Source organism: Juglans regia, chromosome 5, assembly GCF_001411555.2.
Source record: "Juglans regia cultivar Chandler chromosome 5, Walnut 2.0, whole genome shotgun sequence".
Taxonomy (NCBI): Eukaryota; Viridiplantae; Streptophyta; class Magnoliopsida; order Fagales; family Juglandaceae; genus Juglans; species Juglans regia.
The window spans coordinates 563333-582520 of record NC_049905.1 but is presented as its reverse complement, the minus strand read 5'-3'; the positions used below and the strand labels follow the sequence as shown (position 1 = coordinate 582520).

At 35.3% G+C, this 19188-nt stretch overlaps 2 protein-coding genes across 3 annotated transcripts; both read right to left on the bottom strand.

Moving 5' to 3' along the window:
• Nucleotides 1-113: 113 nt before the first annotated feature.
• On the bottom strand, nucleotides 114-15674 carry LOC108988474 (protein transport protein SEC31 homolog B-like). Of its 2 annotated transcripts, none has more exons than XM_018961748.2 (22): nucleotides 15097-15674; nucleotides 14167-14221; nucleotides 13928-14050; nucleotides 13673-13769; nucleotides 13547-13583; nucleotides 13313-13418; nucleotides 13146-13203; nucleotides 11619-11716; nucleotides 11321-11440; nucleotides 10127-10169; nucleotides 8937-9058; nucleotides 8732-8859; nucleotides 8090-8648; nucleotides 7796-7888; nucleotides 6493-6678; nucleotides 6198-6411; nucleotides 2491-2591; nucleotides 2155-2313; nucleotides 1759-1884; nucleotides 1379-1661; nucleotides 754-992; nucleotides 114-653 (listed from the first exon to the last, which is right to left on the bottom strand). In XM_018961748.2, exons 1-22 carry the CDS (start codon nucleotides 15417-15419, stop codon nucleotides 558-560), a joined length of 3366 nt encoding a protein of 1121 aa, XP_018817293.2. In that variant the 5' UTR covers nucleotides 15420-15674; the 3' UTR covers nucleotides 114-557. The 2 variants fall into 2 exon arrangements, with proteins under 2 accessions (XP_018817293.2, XP_018817298.2); XM_018961753.2 differs by having other exon boundaries at nucleotides 2158-2313; nucleotides 15097-15673.
• Nucleotides 15675-16964: 1290 nt separating this feature from the next.
• Nucleotides 16965-17491, bottom strand: LOC108987275. The gene is made up of 2 exons (XM_035690326.1): nucleotides 17310-17491; nucleotides 16965-17199 (listed from the first exon to the last, which is right to left on the bottom strand). The coding sequence occupies exons 1-2, from the start codon at nucleotides 17489-17491 to the stop codon at nucleotides 16965-16967; spliced, it is 417 nt and encodes a 138-aa protein (XP_035546219.1).
• Nucleotides 17492-19188: the final 1697 nt, after the last annotated feature.

Sequence of the window (19188 nt, the reverse complement as noted above, 5' to 3'; positions counted from 1 at the left end):
CCACAGAAGAGGCAGAAAACAAGAAAAAAAAAAGGCCTTGTTAGACGACACCTTGATATTAAAGAACAGATAATAATAATAAACGTAATAATTACATTCAAATGCCACTGATCTCAACGAAACATGTTATATTATTATTCAAAACTGTGCGTTTCTATTAATAATAACATCACAAAGGTGGTACAATTTTTTGTGGCCAAAATAAGGACACTAGGTGACAACAGAAAACAGCTTGTACCAGCTCACTGAAAGACTGAAAACATTCAAAAAGGAAAGGTAAAGCATCTATGAATTTTTAGAATTCAACAAAAAAAAAAAAAAAGAAGAAGAAAAGAAAAACTATTTCCAACTACTACCAGTATTAAATAAAAAACAATCGGCACCATTCTATCAATGTCCTGAGAACTATCTCCACTAACAGCATCCAAAAATAGCACTCTAAAGAAGCCATTCTTGTGTACATTGAAGAAATGATTATCGCCCAAGCAGATTTAACCCACTCAATGCAAAATGTTACCTATCCAATTATCGGATACTAGAAGGAATCCGCACCTTCTTCAGCTCAATCTCACGTTCTGCCTAGTCTTGATCATTCGCTTTAGTGTAGCTAGCCAGAAGTTGCACTCGTCCCACTCGCTAGTTGTAAGAAGTACCTGAACCAGGACGAAACAAAAGAAAAACAATTAGAACTTGCTATCACATGTTTTTTTTTTTTTTTTTTTTTATAAGTTAATGAATCATATAGAGCTGTACCTGGATTTGAAGAGCAGTACTGAAATCTCCATTGTCCAAAGCCTGGCAGAGCTGAACAAGCTTATCAGCAGCATTTTTGGATATGTCCCCACTGTTGAGTTTTGCAAACAAGGCACCTAATTTCCTGGAATTGTCTTCTATTTCACGCTTCTTGGCTGGATTTGCACGTGAACCACCCAGCGCTTCTGATGTCTCATTGAAAAGTCTTGTCAATGTTGCAATGACAGGTTTCTGGTGGACTGGGGGAATTAAGTGATAACAACCACAAAGTTAGCAGGAAATGGGTGAATAAGAATGCACATAGCTTAAAAACCTATATAAAATTAACATCAGCACACTAAATGAATCCAAAATTGAAGAAAAATAAAACAACTTTCAGGAGGCATGAAAGGACTTTAAAAGGCCATTCAAGAGTTACAAGATACTTGTTTGCTTCCTTGTATTTTAACCGAGGGCAATCCCCACTGTTCTTTGTATGTTTTCGTTTGATGAGTTTGGAGTAAGCCAAATGTGAAAGTAAACTAATGTGTAATTCAAAGAATCATGGAATCATTGAGAGCCAGGGGACCTTCAGGTCTAGGGAGGCCTCGTTGAATTAAGTGAAATATCATATATAACAAACTACCTGGAACATTTGAAGTATCGACTGTCTGTACAGTAGGTGGTGGAGCAGCAGGTGTAACAGTTGGTTGTGCCAATGCTGCCCGAGTAGGACTGGGTGGTTGTAGTGACCCCATCCCAGGTCTTTGAGCAAGCCCCGAATTAACTGGCATAAATCCCTTTTGGGGAGGGGAGGGAGCTACCATCTGTGGCATTTTATGGCCAGGAACTGAGCCCGGATGTGATGTAACAGGTGCAGCCGGACCAATCCCAGGTGGAATAGGTTGATAACCAGGGTTAGTGGTTCCCTGAAACACATGCAAAAAATTTTAAGATATGTGTATATATATATATATAGAGAGAGAGAGAGAGAGAGAGAGAGAGAACAAAAGTATATCTGCATACAGGATACAACTGAGAACCCAATGTGGCCTGCTGATATTGCTCTGCATTTTTCAGTGCAGGAGGAGTTGCAGGAATAAAGGGCCTAGCAACAGGTTGAGTGGCGACAGGAGGTGCGGGAAAATTTGGCTGGTGGGAAGGAAAAAAGGTCATAAAACTCACATAATATGACTATTTAGAGACAACAAAATTAACATGCTGAATGCTATAAGTTTCTTAAATGACAGGCAACAATAAACTTTACACACTATGACACAGGCAATAGAGGGATCAAGCTCAATTCAGAAGATTTATATATGAACTACATCCAGCCATAAGGGTGTGAATATAAATAGAAACAAAATGAAAATATGCTAGAAGTACTTGATGAAGCCTGAAGCCTGAAGCCATAACACAAACTACCTGAGACGGTGTCTGGGATGGAAGGAATAAATTTGGTGGCTGATATGAGCCAGGAGCACCATATCCCCCTCCATAAGGAGCACCAGAAGGATGTTGATAATTCCCACCATATTGACTGCTAGGAACACTTGGTTGCATATGTGATGTTGCTGTTTCCTAAGCAGCAAACATCATTGGAAAAACACACATAAGAATACCCTCGAAGTAGCAAAACAAAGTTGGCAATTAAACAGCATCTGAAACCACACTCTCTCTCTCTCTCTCTCTCTCTCACACACACACACACACACAAACAGAGAGAGAGAGAGAGAGAGAGATTCATGAATAGAGTACCTGATAATAAGACTGAGAGGTATCAACCAAGCCAAAATTGGATTGATCAGCACCATATACTGCTGGACTTAGTGTTTGAGAGTTTTCAACAACTTCTTTCTCTGCAACAAATGTAAAAGAAATTCATAAATTGAAACTAAATATGGAGGCAAAAGAGAAGACAATATGAGAGGGTAGGCTCCACAAAAAATAGCTTAATCAAGAGAGAAGTTAACCATCTGATTATTCAATATGGAAAATGATTAAGTTACCACTCTTTTCTAACTATTTTACAACTCTATATGAATAGAGGGTAGCTTTGTAAAATTGAAATTCATTTTTAAAGAAGTGGCAAAATTGCAAATTTGCATTGGTTGATTGTAACATGGGTTGTAAAATAATTGTAAAAGAGTTGTAGGTGTATCATTACTCTTTCCAGATATTTTTATACAAGCACCAGTCGACTGGCAATGGAAAAGAAACCAGAAATCTTGGGTTTAATTCCCCTTATCTTACTTCATGCATGTGGCTTGTGGGCAATTATTTCCATCAGTGAAAACTTTTTTTTGACAAGTAAAAATATTATATATATATATATATCAATAGGAGTAACCAAGTACACTAGATGTATACAAGAAAACACCTAACCCATACTAGAGAGCTCCTAATGACCCAAAAAGCAAGTGAAAAACTACCCAAAATACACCAAACCCGAATTGGAATAGAACACACCTCCCTAACCCCAACCCCTTGTTTCCCTTAAGACTAATACTCCACCCGAAACTCCCTTTATAAGAACGTCTTCATAATGCCCTCCATCTAGTCTTCCCTCGACTTGAGCTACCACCCTTAGCGTCGTAGTTGATTGCCCAAGAAAGACACTTTAAGTCCCTACTTTTCTTAAAACTTGATTTGGTTTCTAGCGAGTGGCTCACCACAATCGCACGATATGCTGAATCTCATTAACCTTACACAGAACCCAATCCAATGGTGAACCCGCTATATTGTTTATCGGAAGAAGAGAAACCAAAAGAACAACATTATCCCCATACATAGTACCCAACTACACTCCCGACCCTAGACATTTCTCCTCACAAGGCACCAACGACAAATTCATAATTTCCTCCCCGCCATTTCCTGAATTCAAATCTCGAACCTCCTCAACAGCTATAAGGTTGCTATCCATTGTTGTTATCACCATTAAAGGTTCCTCCCCTCCATAGACGAGGACATTGCTTGTATGTGCTCCACCCCCCGACGATCCTTTTTGTACCACTTTTTCAGACCATAATGCTCCCTTAGGAGGCATAGAACAAGTAAGGGAAGCACTACCTTCTATTACCCCATTTTCATCTTCTAAAAGAGGCTCGTTTGTTTCTTCCAAAGTACTCAACTCTAGAAGGACCCACATCTTCAACTGAAAGTGAACCCTGGAAAAAAATATCAACCCCATTTGCAACTGGTGACTGAGGGCCGTCAAACGACAAGCTGCCAATGTCCTAAGTGACACCGGCGTCCAACGACCCTATTTGTGACGGCGTCAAAACACCCTTTGCCAGTGCCCTTAAGGCCTTCAAACCTGTAGGATCTACCATCGCCCACCCCCCCTCCCCTCGTCCGTTTTCGACCAGCCACCCAAACCCATGACTAGGTCCAACCCCTTATCCACTTTAATCATGAGATCTCTCACATACTCCATAATTCCCGTCAATTGAGTTTTGACAACCCACAAGACCCCCTCCACTTCTCCCAATGTCACCTGACAGCCTTTGTCTCCTATAAGTGCCTTACCCTTTCCTTCCGCCACGGAGCTATTCTCGGCCGGACTACCCGCCAATGACCTCAACACCAAAGCGTACGAGGCACCTTTGACCGAGGCACCATCAGTGAAAACTACTCTCCATTATAACAACTCAAGTATAGCAAGCTAGTCTTAGGGGTGGGGGTGGCCAAAACCCAATTGCTTACTTATTGATGTTACTCTCCTGCAGTGGCAGAACAGCATTTTTTCTGAGGGGAGGGCCAAATTTTCTAGTGTTACACATTGAGATTCAACAATCATAAAAACATAACTATATATATAATTAGATCTCGATAATTTGCAACATACACGTAGAAATAAATTCTAAAAATACGTCTTAATATATGTTTCAGATTTTTGATGATAATGTTTCATGAAATAATGTTCATTCATTATTATTATTGTAATGAAATATTTAGAATTTATTTGCTTCATAGAAACTATCAAGTGATCTTTTATAATGTCATCTTTCATTCTAGTATGTAAGCTAGTTTATTAAGTTTCATATAAACTCTAAATATTTTCGTGTCACATTAAGCTATAATACTATAATAGAGACATTAAATAAGTTTTTTCTTGTTCAATGAAGTGACTCTAGAGGATAAAACTTCTCAACTATTTTCCATATAAATCACCAACCTTAAATGATTTTTCTTGTATTTTTACTTTGGATTCCATATTAAGAAACCTAATGTTTTAAAACAAAAAACTTTGAGATCTATATTAATAAGTTTATTATTTCTCCTAAACTTAGTTTTGATTTAATTTTGGTGAGACCACACTCTTGAAATTAAATAGCATACAAAAATTGAGTAATGCTACATGCAGTCGTGGAGTGTGCAAACGCCGTGTAATCGCTTTGAAAAAAAAGATCCACTATTAAAAAATTATTATTTTTTCATGTAGGTCCCGTATTTATTCACTTTTTTCAAAGTGATTGCACGGCGCTTACGCACTCACGACTGCAACTATCATTTCTCATAAAAATTATACAAAATTCTGGGACTATAGGAAAAAAATTGGAGACATTTCTAAGCATATTGGAATTTTATAAAATTTTGCAGAGCATATGGGAATTATAAGGGAGCAATTTTCTATATTTATAAAATTATGATTAAAAACTAGAGTATATTTTGACTTTTCAAAAAATTGTGCCAAACCCCCCCCCCCCCCCTTCCCTAGATAAACATAGGTCCGTAGGTCCACCACACTGCTCTCATGTACCAGATTCTGAAATATTTAACATTGTAGGTTAAAAACAGATAGATGATTGGTATATAAAACTTTGGTTGAGTAATGATTAAATTGTAAACTGAAATTTGCTTTCTTATTTTTGGTTCCATCAGAAGGTAACCTGGGCCATTGGTTACATAAAAGGAAGTATCCCGTTCCTAGCCCATAAAAACCACCAAAATAGAAACTAGACTAGGGCATTACTCCACCAGCCATTTCCTAAAAATTTAGAGTGTTGTCGCCAACAAACAAATTATTGAAGAACATCCAAATGCCACATTATAAACTCACGGGTAAGCTCATGATTTAGAAAATCAAAATATGCTAGAACATATAACTATGACAATTTTTCATTCAACAAAAGAAGATGGTAAGAATGAACATCCTCGCTATATACAACAGAACTCAAGCTACAAATGGCTTCATCAGTAATGTCATTGGAAAAATACCAATTGCTACAACCTTGTGATATGAATTAGTCCAGAAACAAATACGATCATATTGAAAAATGACAAATTTATATATATAACTTCAGGCAAAACAGCAGTATAACAAAAGGAAGAATAGGAGAGTGTTTTACAAAATAAAATGAAAAATAACATATGCCAAAAATATGTACAAAAAATGAGAGAATTTCATCCAGCAACCAAGGGGGTTCAAACACTACATCAAAGATATTACCAAAAGCTCATACCAGGTACTGTAGACAATGCAATGCGATCTCTTAAGATCACAAGCTCTGGTGACAATTCATCAGAGCCCAAAAGTTTAAGGTACTCCATGGCTGTTGTTAAAAGCCCTTGGCTTGCTAAGATTTCAGCATATTTCTCAACAAGCTTACACAAAGATGCACTGAATCGTTTTTGCCCGGTTGCCAAGGCAAGGACAATCGTCTTTTCCATCAATTCCTAATAAAATAATTGAAAAGGGAAAAATAAGCTTTCTGGCAATACATGCATAACTGAACCTCTCAAACTAATGAAATTAACCTGAAGAAGATCGACATAGGATTTCCCTTCATGCTCAGTTTGAAGACTCCTCGACCAGATTTCCACAGTTTTATCAATATTTCCAGCACATATATAACAAAGAGTAGCGGCCAACGTGTTACCAGCATTCAAGAGCTTAGAAGCAAGTGTGTCACAGAGCACAGTCCATTCATCTCTCTGTGCAAACTGTTAACTGAAGATGATTAATTAAAAGCAAAAATTGATTGTACTTGATGCAATAATTTCTTGATCAATAAATATTACTTCCGCTTGAAACTATTTCATATAATTACAACTAAGTAATAGCCATAATTTCAGACAAATTAAACAAATTAGTTAGTCCAAAAAATGCCAAAGAAAACACATTCCAGATATTCATGAAACTAAATGCAGCTATTGGGGGAGTGGGGCAAGTCATGCAAGGATGTATCTCTATATTTATTTATTTATTTATTTTGATTGGTAAATTATAATTTTGTTGAGGATAGAAAATAGGCAGAGTCAAGTACATGGGGCGGATAAAAGAATGGATATAATATCTGCAAATGTGTACATGGAAATAAGAAAAACTGCAGTGTGAATAATGCACATTAAGGCCTTTTTTGTGTAACAAGATATTTTCAAGTATTTTCAGATATTTTCATATATTTCCTTCCCAAACATCACTAGAACACAAAACACTTTTCAATTTCAAATCTTCAGTTTTTCATCTAATTATTACCTAATCATTACAACTTTTACAAACTTCAAAACAAAACACAAAAAACAATACAACTTTTTCAAATTTCAAAACAAAAATTATATTCAAACAATTTTTTTAACTATAATATTTTTATTTAACTTTCTCTCTCATTTCCCAAAAACCAATAAAACATTTTAACTCAAATCATTTCATTACTATTCACAAATATTCTGAGATATTCTATGGACTTGTTTGGATACAAAAATCATCTCAATTCATCTCATCTAATTGTTACAATTTTCCCAAACTTCCAAACAAAATACAATAAACAATTTAACTTTTTCAAATCCAAAAACAAAAATAATATTAAAAAATAATATTCTAACAATATTTATTCAACTTAACTTTCATCTCATCGCAACTCACTATCCAAACCACCCCTAAGTGTCCGATCAAGTCCTAAAACTCCAAAACAATGAAGATAATGATGGGGCAAAAGCTCAGCAATGTAATTTTTTCTGTATAGTAATAAAAAAAATTCATTCAAATACACCTACTATAAGAATGTGTTGCCATATCACAATACAAAACATTTTATTTATTAAGAGTTATGAAACTTACACTACAGAGAAGAGCAAGGGTTTCTTTCCAGAACTTCAGGGGTCTAGTATTAACAATGCTCAAGAGATCATTGTTCACCATAGCAGAAACAACCTGAAAGTGAAAATGAAGCATGCCATGAGAGTCCTCCAAAATCCATAACAAATAAAAGATTGACGAGATGGACTGGTATATCTGTCTCTGATCCCTTTACAAGGATTGATATGTTCATTAAGTTAAATATGAAGCTCTTCAAGATATTTCTTAACTTATCAAAGGATAAAAAAGGCTCTTCAAGATGAATATTCGAACTACCTTTAGGTAAGGTGAATGGCTCGTCCTAAAGTATTGATCGCGAGTGCTCTCCCACAAAGATGGACCACCAACGTGGGCAATAACTAAAGCATCAGCCATTTTATTTGCAGATATGCACTGTGCAACTGCCCCCTTGTAATCTCCAACAATTAAAGCACGTTGGACACCATCATTAAATGTAGGGTCAACTCTCTCCCCAACTCCATCTGGTTCTTGTTGCAATTGTTCCAAACCATCCACAGCATCCGGTATAGCAAAATTATCATGAGAGGTTGACAAAGGTGTATCAGCCTTGGGGCTAGGGATATTGTTGAAGAAGTCTTCCCCATTATCAGTAGGGAAAATGGTGGCTTCTTTATCATCCCCAAATCCAACCTTCTCCGCCACAACATCCTCAAGTCCATGTGCATTTACTTCCTGGGAGAGAGCATCTTGGACACTCTCTTTTTCATTAGTAGGTACACTGAAACCAAGGTGGGCAAGAAGCTTTGTCCTAGCTGTCCCATCATCTTCAAACATAACCTTCAAGAAGCTCCAAGTTTCTCGGTCATCCTCCGCTCTATTAAATAAACTTATTAAGGTTTCTTATTGCAGAAAAAGAAAATAATAAAAATAATCCATTCCCCAGTACAGGTAACATACTCAGATTCTTGTGACTTCTTCTCACACAGTACCCTCAACGAAGACCTTTCACCATTTTGTATTGCAGCTTCAAATTCAGACGATCGACCAACCAAACTGTCTTCAGTAACTAAGTTGTGCACATAAACCTGTACAAAGAGGGAAAATATGAAAAAGAAAATCCTAATTCCTAACAAAACAAAGAGGTACTGATCAATAGAGATACCTCTGAACCACCAGCTGGAACACCTGCAGGAGAGGACCTAGGGCAAAACCACATAAGCTTGCCACCAAAGCCAAAAGATGCCCCAACAGGACGTTTATACCATTTTGGAGCCCTCAGAGGACCTGCACAGAAGAGACTGATGTAAAAAGAGCTACTAGGATATTGAATTTCACAGGCACTACAATGAGTTACAAGAACTTAGCAGCAGAGGATTTTTTTTATTCTTTGGAATGGGGGGGCTGCTGGGGATACATATCAGTACTTATTTGCTGCATCAGTCCACAAATCCTTTCTTAGGATGCATAATTTTTTTCTTCCCTACATGAAATCGCTACTAACTAACTAATGATCTGCAGAAATTACCCATTAAAAGTCAAACGTTGTGGCAGCCCACCCAAGTCTCTCTAGTTTTAGCTTCCAAGATTTCCTTGATCTCCTTTCTCTAATTATGTGTATCTGATGTAAATTAAAATTACTTTGATGATACCTTTGTTTCCTTTTCTTGATTATTTTTAAACCTAATCCTATTTAAAAATGACAAAACTTGCTTAAACAAACTGATTAAAGGAACAGAAAATCAAACCTAAAATAGAAAGTTTAAAAATTCAGATGAAATGAACATATTAGATTGAACTGAATAAATGTTCTAACAAGAAACTATTTGAACAAAATAAATAAATAAACCTGTTCAAGTGTATGTTACCTCAAAGCACTCCAACAATGTAAATTCAAGAATATTATTCCTTTTTTTTGGATTGGTAAAATAACTCCCTTAATGGGCCCAGAAGTTCCATTTAGAACAAAGGCCAACACCTATGTATGCATTGATACTGTGTGTATACTTACTTTATCAAGACCCTTCCTAATACACCAAAAAAGGCTTAACGATCAATACACATGTCATATTCCTTACTTGTCAACACAATCCTAAAATTTTGAGAAAGGATTAATAGATGAGTTGAAGACAGAAATCCAAGACAAAGCCCACTTCCTCTGATCTGAACTATTTAATAACTAACGCGTCTAACATATCAGGGAAAACATTCTATCCCATTTTCTTGGGGAGGGGTGATTTTTAAGGAGGTGGCCAACAGTTAGTGCACATAAGCCCTAGAACCAGTACACTATCAACCACTATGTGAAATCTGATACTATAGTTCATGACACCTAATCCGTAAAACATGCATTACCTGCACCAAACACATTCTCTCCAACACCATACCGACTGCAACCCTGGAAAAGGATAAGTAAAACCCATTAATAAAGATGGAAACAAAAGAAGACTTAGAGGTAAGCCATTTAACAAATGAGTCAACCAGTTCTACCAAGGTAGAGAAACCAATAAAAGAAAATATTAATAATATCATAAAACCGTCTTGGTAATCTTTAGGTTGTGTTTGGATGTTAAGCTGAACTCAGTTATTTATGAATAATAGTAAGTTGAGTAATAAAGAGAGTTATGGGGGCCCATCTAAACTGAGTTTAAAGTGTGTTTGGATGTTAAGGTGACTTTAGTATTTTTTATGGGAAGTTGAAAAAGGTTGTGGGTCCCACGTATAAAGATGTGTTAAGTTGAAAAAGGTTGTAGATCCCACACATAAGGAGGGGTCTTGCGTTGAGATGAGTTTAGTAATTTGAGAGTCGGATGTTTGGATGTTAGATTCAGCTTAAAATTAGACTTAGTTCAGCTGAGTCATGCAACCAAACGCAACCTAAGTAGTTTCAAGACCAAGTTTCCATAGAAACATTGCTCCACGTGCAAAAGCCCGCTTAGATTAAAACGGCATATAACATGGATAAAAAAAATGAAGAATCAATAGATCATTTGCTTTTACATTGTGAGGTGGCTGGGGAGTTATGGGATGGTATCCTTACTAGAGCCAGGCTGAGTTGGGTCATGCCTAAGAGTGTGATGGAATTGCTAGCGTGCTGAAACAGGAGGCATAATAGCGCTCAACTGGCAGCATTGTGGCGAATGATACATTTGTGCTTAATGTGGTGTCTATGGTCGGAAAAGAATGATAGGTGTTTTAACAACAAGGAGCGTGCAGTGGGGGAAATCTGGAATTTTTTTATACTCTCTCTTTTACAGTGGTTTTCTGCTATTGTATTTAAGGGTGGGAATGTCCATGAGTTTCTATCTTCTTTTCAACTCACTAGAATGTAATTAGGTGTCTCACTTTATATACTTCTTGTGTACTTGGGCATTACCTAGTTTCATTCTATTCAATAAAGATACTTATTTACTAATCAAAAATAAAAATGTTCATCACTTTCTCAACTTGCTTCTGTTGTAATTGTACCCAATTTGTCATCGGTTGTAATGTGACTCAAATAAAGCAAAACCTTTAACACAGATCCATGAGAATAAAATAGGTAGATACCTCAACGTTATAAAAGCCGACTTTTCCATCAAAAGAAGATGCCGATATGACCCCGGGTATCTTTGGATACCAGTGTACATCGAAATTCCAGTTGTTTCCAGCAGGCAATTCACATACAATCTGAGTCAAAAGTTTTTTTCATAAGTGACAATCTAAGTCAAAACTAAAATAAAGCATCAACATGGTGCAAAGTATTCTCCACTGAAACCACAATCCAGGATAAAAATCATAATAGGAGGAGATTTATTAAAATAAATTTAAAAAATATGGGGTCATGGTAAGAAGGCAAACTTCATACCTCACCAGAAACAGTGTCCCAGCAAATAGTCCGACTATCTTTGGCACAAGTAATCAAATAGGAACTGTCAATGGGACACCATGCCATTGCAATTACACCTGGTGTAATACATATGCCAAAAAGGCACAAAATATCAAAAGCAAGCATGGCAAAACAAAAACGATTATGATACATTTGGATGTTGGAAAGTACGGGAACAGCTTAGCTAAAACAATTATTGTATCGTTGAAAGTAAAACTACTTCACACTCAATGGCAACAAGAAACACATATATGAGTTTGAACCTTTATACAAGTAAGAAATTACAAAACAAAAGGTATTATAATATAGTATGTGGCATCCCCGGGATTAGTCAAGACGCTATTCCCAGACACCTGGTGCCAATCAAAAAAAGTATATGGCATCCATTTACATATATAATAAAGCAACAATCAGTAAACATGTATTCTTCCAGTAGTGGAAAATCTTTTTAATGCCATTTAGGCTCCGTTTGGACAGTGAAAATGTTTCATCTTATCTCATCATCGCATCATTCCAACTTTCCCAAACTCTCAAACAAAATATAATAACTAATTCAACTTTCTCAATTCCCAAAACAATAATAAAATTAAAAAATAATATTCTAACAATATTTTATTCAACTTTCATCTCAACTCATTATCCAAACGCCACCTTAAAGTCAAATTAGGGTGCAAATTTCACAATCAAACTATATCAATCATAAGAATCAGACTCTGGCTTGGAAAACTTCAATAATCATGTCGAGTCAATTTCTTTGACAAGTTTGCAGTTGACCCTGCTTACATAGCCACCCTACTCATTGAGATATAATGTGTGTGCATGTATAAATATGCACGTTAGTTTCACATTATACCTGATGTAACTCTTTTAAATATTTCACTACTTAATAGCTCTCACATATTGCAACACTTAATAAATTCTCAAAATATCAATACCATTGCAAACCAGCCATTAGATATATGACCTCTAGAAGCACATCATACTTGGAAAATAACATAAAAAAATAAAATAAAATTTATAAGAAATTTATTAAACCACGTAATTAGGCATAGCCCAAGTACAATAACATAAAAATTGAGAATTAAGAACTACATTGCACAGAGTTATAGTCTTTTTATAATTTAAAAGTACATTAAGTGAGCAGTTTTTTTATTCTTTAGTAAATGACAATGAATGATATGAAATTTCAAATGCAAGACAAGCACATGGAGGATATGCCATCCAATGGTAGACTTGGCAAAATATTAATATAGTCAGATGTTACCAAGTGGTATAAAATGACAGAGCTACACCAATTGTAACTAAAACCAGTCCACTCTATGAGATTCAATATCATAGGAATGAGGGAGAGGAACCACAACATATTGGATAACCTAAACAAAATGTCAAAGACAGCAGGCCTTATATAGGAAAGTTCATTCACTCATAGTCTACTACTTGCATGATAAATTCAAAATTTTTAAAAGAAATGCAAAAGTTAAAAGAAAATCCTATCAGTGTCATTACCTTTAGTATGTCCCGTGAACTCTTTAAGAGGTGACATTACGTTCCGCACATCCCACAGCTGCTTAGACAAGCATTACAATAAATTAGAGACCAGAACATTTATTTTTCCAACAACATAACCTCAAAAAAAAAACCACAAAAAGCACCATCAGTCGCAAAATCAATACCCTAACAGAAGGTGAATTATCTTCATCTGATGCAACAACAAGATGAGTAGCAAAATCAGGATTCCACTGCAAAACAGAGCACCTCCTTCTAACAGGGTCCGAAAAGCTGCAAGTTGAAAGAGGCTATGTGAGATGTTTAGAAAGGTTGCCCCAGGAATCATATCAGACTGCAGCACTTAAAAAAATGCGAGCGCAAGCACACAGGAAACATCACATTAATAGCGAAAAGATTACCTTATTACTGGCTTTTGCTTCTTTAGGTCCCAAACCACTAGAGATAAAAAAAAAAAAAAAAAAAATTACATCACAGACGACATGAAATAGAAAACAAATAATTTGAATAACATTTTCCTTCCTCACCAGTTGTCCCATTATATGAAGTGGATGCCAATACATGTTGAACCTTGCTATTCCAAGATAAGCACGAAATCTCTCCTTGCGCAGTTGAGCTGCCACCCTGCAGAAAGTTCTCAGAACATTATTACCTGACTGGGTAAATTTTAATTCTCCATGACTAAAATATAAGGGGAGAGGGAGAGAGAGAGAGTTGGGTTGAATTCGAATTTTAAATCATCCAAAATGGATAAACTGGGCATAATCAACTAAACTACATACCCTTAGGGGTGGAAAATGAGAAGGTTCTGCAGGGTTTGCCAAATCCCATATGCAAATTTCACCATCATCAGCCCCAGATGCAAGTAGGTTTGGTGTGATGGTATTAAATTCAAGACCACGCACCTGAAATAGAAAAGAAAATGCTCAATAAAGCATGACTTGCAATCATCAAATCTGTTCAAGGATGAAATAACATCAACAAAGACACGGCTAATATAATGCATAAGTACAATACTTACTGGCCCTTTATGCCGTGAGAGATGTCCAACAAGAGCATTTTCATTTCCTTCAGGACTGGGAAAAGAAGGAAATAGAAATTTTTTTTTTATAAGTAAGAGGTAAATTTTATTGATATGAATGAAATAGGCAAAGCCCGTGTACACAAGAAGAGAAGGAAATAGAAAATTATGCAATTATGAAAAAAAGAAGGCAAAAACTATCCTAAAACAGCACAATTATGTAGTAGTTGATTCACACAATAACTCAAGAGTCCGGAAAACACAACAAAAGGCCCTAACGATTCCTTTCAAACATGTTCTAACAAAAAAATGCACCAGCACCAATAACCCTTCCCTCTGTTACTCATGAGCTAAATCAGCAAGTTATCACCATTCATTTTTAAATCACAAACATTCCTCAAGTCAAATCACAAATTCAAAAATTACATTCTGTTCCGGTTTCTGGGAAAATCATGTATTTCTAACAACAAATTCTAATCACATCAGACGCATGATTCACAGATGCCAACTACCATATTAAAAAAAAAACCTCAAATAACCCTTGGGAGCACGTCAAAATTATAAATTATCTATCATCTGACTGCGTACAATTGATTAAATTTTGCATTATTTTGATGACTAAGAAACCAAACTAAAAATTGCCTCCGAACTGCAAACTCTGCTTTGATTTCAAAAAGGTAACAAAATGGGGAGAATAACCCACATTCCAATTCACTGGAAGCCGAAACCCCCTCAACCTATACAAGTCAAATCAAATATCCAACATCAATACAACTCAATTCGATACTAACTACTCTCTACTTTGACTGGGTGGATCAATTATTATTTATTAAATTTTGGTGAAACAATGAACGTCCAATACAAATTCGGCTTCACTATTAAGCACAAACTCCCTGAGACCAATTCAATATATATTTCCAGGTCAATTACCGGATCAGACTGAGGGGGTTCCAGATATCAATGGTTCCGTCGACGAGTCCACCCGCGATAAGACCGAGCGAGAACTGCTCGGAAGCGGATCCGGCAGTGGCCTTGCCCCAAGAGAGGCGGTTGAAGCGCTCAGAGCTCGGCGACTCGCCAACAAGAGGCAGCTCCCAATCTTCGGACTGGAAATCAAGCTTGAATATCTCGAGACTGGCTGATGAGCTGAACGACAGATCCACGGCCCCCGCCATGGTCCCCGCCGCCATGTACGGCGCGTCCGGTGCCAAAGCGACGGACGCCGATCTACTTACCCCCTTTATAGACGCCATTTGCCTCAAATTCACAAGCCCTAGTCCACCAATCAAAATTCAAATCCCTACCAAATAAAGATATATATGATCTGTTCTATAGAGAGGGAGAGATGAATTGAACCGAGAAAGTGGATCTGGGAAAAAAGTAATGGGGGGAAAACTAGAGAAGTTAGGGTTTGGATTCTTTGGAAGCGTGGATATCTTACGATCTGATCTGAAGGGAGATGTATGTGTGAGAGACTGTCTTTTCTCTCTCTCTCCCTCCCTCCCACCTCTTTTTCTTTTTGGCTTGGGATTATATTTTCAATTGTCGTTCTTAGTTATTTCATTTTGCGTTTTGGAGGTTGTAGAGAGGAGACCTATGTGAATCGTCCGAGATCCAATCATAGAGTGACATGTATCATGCAATGTTCATTTTTCTTTTTACTTTTTTTCTAAGACTAATTTGTTTTCTTCGATAAAATGAATTAAGAGAAAAATTAAAAATTAAATAAAATATTTTTTTAATATTTTTTTAATATTATTTTTATTTTAAAATTTTAAAATATTTATTTTATTTTATATAAAAATTTTAAAAAATTATAATTATTAGATTAAATAATGTGAGAAGTTTTATGAAAGTAAACGAGATCAAATGTGTTGAATGACTAAAATGCTCCTACACCTCTAACTTGCTTTACGCCCAATTTGGATACAATAAGTATTTCGTCTCCTCTCATTTTATTATTATGATTTTTTAAATTTTATATACAAAATATAATAAACAATTTAATATTTTTAAATTTTAAAATAATAATAATATTAAAAAATAATATTTTATTTAAATTTTAAATTTCATCTCAACTCACTATTCAAACAGTATCTCATAATTAAACATAATTATCAACTTAAATTTAGCGTACATTATGTTTATCTTGGTTTATTAATTGGTTTAGCGGAAGAGAATAATGTTGAAATTATGTATCTTTTTCTAAAATTGTTCTAAAGAATTATTCTCTTGTTCGGAAATACAGGATATGTTAAAATAATTTCCATATCAACTATTTTTATATATAAAAAATGTGATTGCTAGTTAGTTAATTTTTTACGATCTGCAAAAACTTATACACCATTTATACCATATGATTGTAGGTTCAATATATATACACATCCCACACACACATGTATACAAGAAAAATACTAGTCTTAACACCGAATGTGGGTACTAATTGCACTTTTTTTTTATTTAATGATTAAATAAATATTTTTTTAATGATTTTGTAAATTTTTTAAAATATTTTTAAAAAACTGAAAAATGTTAAATAAAAAAAGAAAAAAAAGTTACACGTAGAATTCTCAATGTCTCAATGGACGTAGCAGTCCCCTCCCCTATGTATAAACATCATAAGTCCATAATACGTTGAATTTGATCAACACAATTTGGAAAGAAGTCCATATATATTATGTTGAATTTGATTAACACAATTTGGAAAAAGGTTACTAATATATATATATATATATATATATATATATATATATATATATCCTGAGTACTGACAAATTGATCGTAGTCCGATAATTCCATTAATCTATGATCTTATTTATGCTGGCTTTCCATTTCGACAGGCGGATTGTGCCTATCAAAAGGAAGCGCTTTATTTTACCCAAGGAACCAGCTGCTGGGACAAGCTTCAGATTCTCAAATTTACGTATTTCGATCATGAACCCATATGGGTCGTTGAACATCAAGAGTTGGTCAATGGCCATCCCGTTTTCTTCATCCTCGACACTCCTCTTCACATATACAGCCAAACTAAATCTGAAAAGTAAGGAAGGAAGATGAAATAGTTTTCCAGCATGACCTGAAATTATATGTGGTTATCCATGGGATCCAAGTGATCATGATGATCAGATTGATCATTAGGTAGCCTATCTTGATCATGATCTTTGGATTGCAACAAGTGAATCCCGACTCCATAGTCAAACAGCCAAGCACCATTAAAGTCAAAAGCTTGAGGAGGCTCAATCAAAGCGAACCCAAGAACCTTGGTGTAGAAATCAATGGATTCCTTCACATTTCTGCAAAGTCTGGACACGTGATTCAAAGCCATTATAGGAAGCGGGGTCTCTTGATCATCATTCTATTTTCTAGCTTGTTCTTTTTCTGTCGTTTTCTCAATACTACTGTTTCTGTTCACTTCTCCATTAGACTGATCTTGATCTTTCTTTTCCATTTTGATCTACACTGTCTATTAGACTGATATATCTTATTTTGGCCTCTAATTTCCAAGTTGGAAATTAGAGAGATCATCATCAAGGTGAATTTGCTGGTTTTTTAAAGTAATGGCGGTGGCTGACACATAGGCAACAAGAGAGGTAGGGGGACAAGTGGCACTGCATGGGAAGATGGCATGGAAGTTTGCACGTGTGAGGATCTGCTGGAGACATCTTTGTTTCGCATGGTTACGAGGTTAACAAAATTATTGTTTAGACATAGTTGAGTTGAGCTATTTATAAATAGTAATGAATTAAATAATGAAATGAATTATATGAAATTTATCTAAATTAAATTTAAAGTGTGTTTGAATGTTAAAATAAATTGAATACTTTTTATAAAAAATTGAAAAAAGTTATAGGTTCTATGTATAAATATGTGTTAAGTTGAGCAAATTTATGGATCTTACGTGGAAGAAGATTTTAAGTTAGGATGAATTTAATAATTTGAGAGTTGAATATTTGGATATTAGACTCAACTTAAAATTAGACTGAGCTCAGCTAAGCTTAGTTGAGTCTTGCAATCACAGTTTCGATGTTGAGTTGAATTCAGTTCTTTATTAATAGTAACGAGTTGAGAAATGAAATGAATTATGTGAAAGTTTGGAACCTATCTAAACTGAGTTTAAAATGTATCTGGATGATTAGATGAGTTTAATACTTTTTATGAAAAGTTAAAAAAAGCTGATCCCACGTATAAATATGTGTTAAGTTAAAAAAAAATTATAAATTTTACGTGTAAGGAAATTTTGAGTTGAAATAAATTTTATAATTTGAAAATTAAATGTTTAGATGTTAGACTAACTTAAAATTTGAATAAATTCATTTGAGTATTGCAATTAAATGTAGACTAAATTTTACCTAAAAGCATAATAGAATATAAATTTTGAGAAACCCTAAAATCTACAACAAAAAAATATCAGAATTTCTTTCAATGAGGTGCTGGAAGAGAAAGCTGAAAACTGCAATAATATAGTCGAATAATTTATTCCGGTAAGAAAGAGAGAGACCAATTTCTTCCAAGAAGGATGGGCTAGGAGCTCCACCGAAAGAACATCATCTTGCGCCCCCATCTCCAACTTGTGCTTCCTTCTTCATTTTCACTTGCAAAATAGAGAAAAGCAAAGCTCTGGCCAATCGCTCGAGGGATGAGAGAAAATGGAGTGTATAAGAGACGGTGATAGAAATGGAGAGTCTGAGAGAAATACAAAAGAAAGGAAGAGACAGTTGGACAGGAATAATGGAATAAAATATACATTTGATCCGTAAACAGTATCACACTACATATGACTGGCTCATCTAATTTACTGTAATTCAAAGTTTTGATCCGTCGTTTTAGTTAATCCAATGTAGTATTTTTGACAAGTTCAAAGTTTGACCATTTGACTACTTGATCAAAAAGTTGGTCTCCACGTTACTCTGTCGGAGTGGGGTTTTGAATTATAGATCTCTATTTTGGAGATGGAGATGGTAGATTATATCAATCAGACAACCTTTGACCAGACTCGCCATTTTGATGTTTGGTAACTTGTCA

Coding starts and splice junctions, on each gene's coding strand:
- LOC108988474 (XM_018961748.2), bottom strand. CDS start 15,419: ATGGCGTCTATAAAGGGGGTAAGTAGATCGGCGTCCGTCGCTTTGGCA. Junction 8,860..8,936: donor TTCCAGCTGGTGGTTCAGAG/GTATCTCTATTG, acceptor CTCTTTGTACAG/GTTTATGTGCACAACTTAGT. Junction 8,649..8,731: donor AAGAAGTCACAAGAATCTGA/GTATGTTACCTG, acceptor TTTATTTAATAG/AGCGGAGGATGACCGAGAAA.
- LOC108987275 (XM_035690326.1), bottom strand. CDS start 17,491: ATGGCTTTGAATCACGTGTCCAGACTTTGCAGAAATGTGAAGGAATCC. Junction 17,200..17,309: donor AAAGATCATGATCAAGATAG/GCTACCTAATGA, acceptor CTTACTTTTCAG/ATTTAGTTTGGCTGTATATG.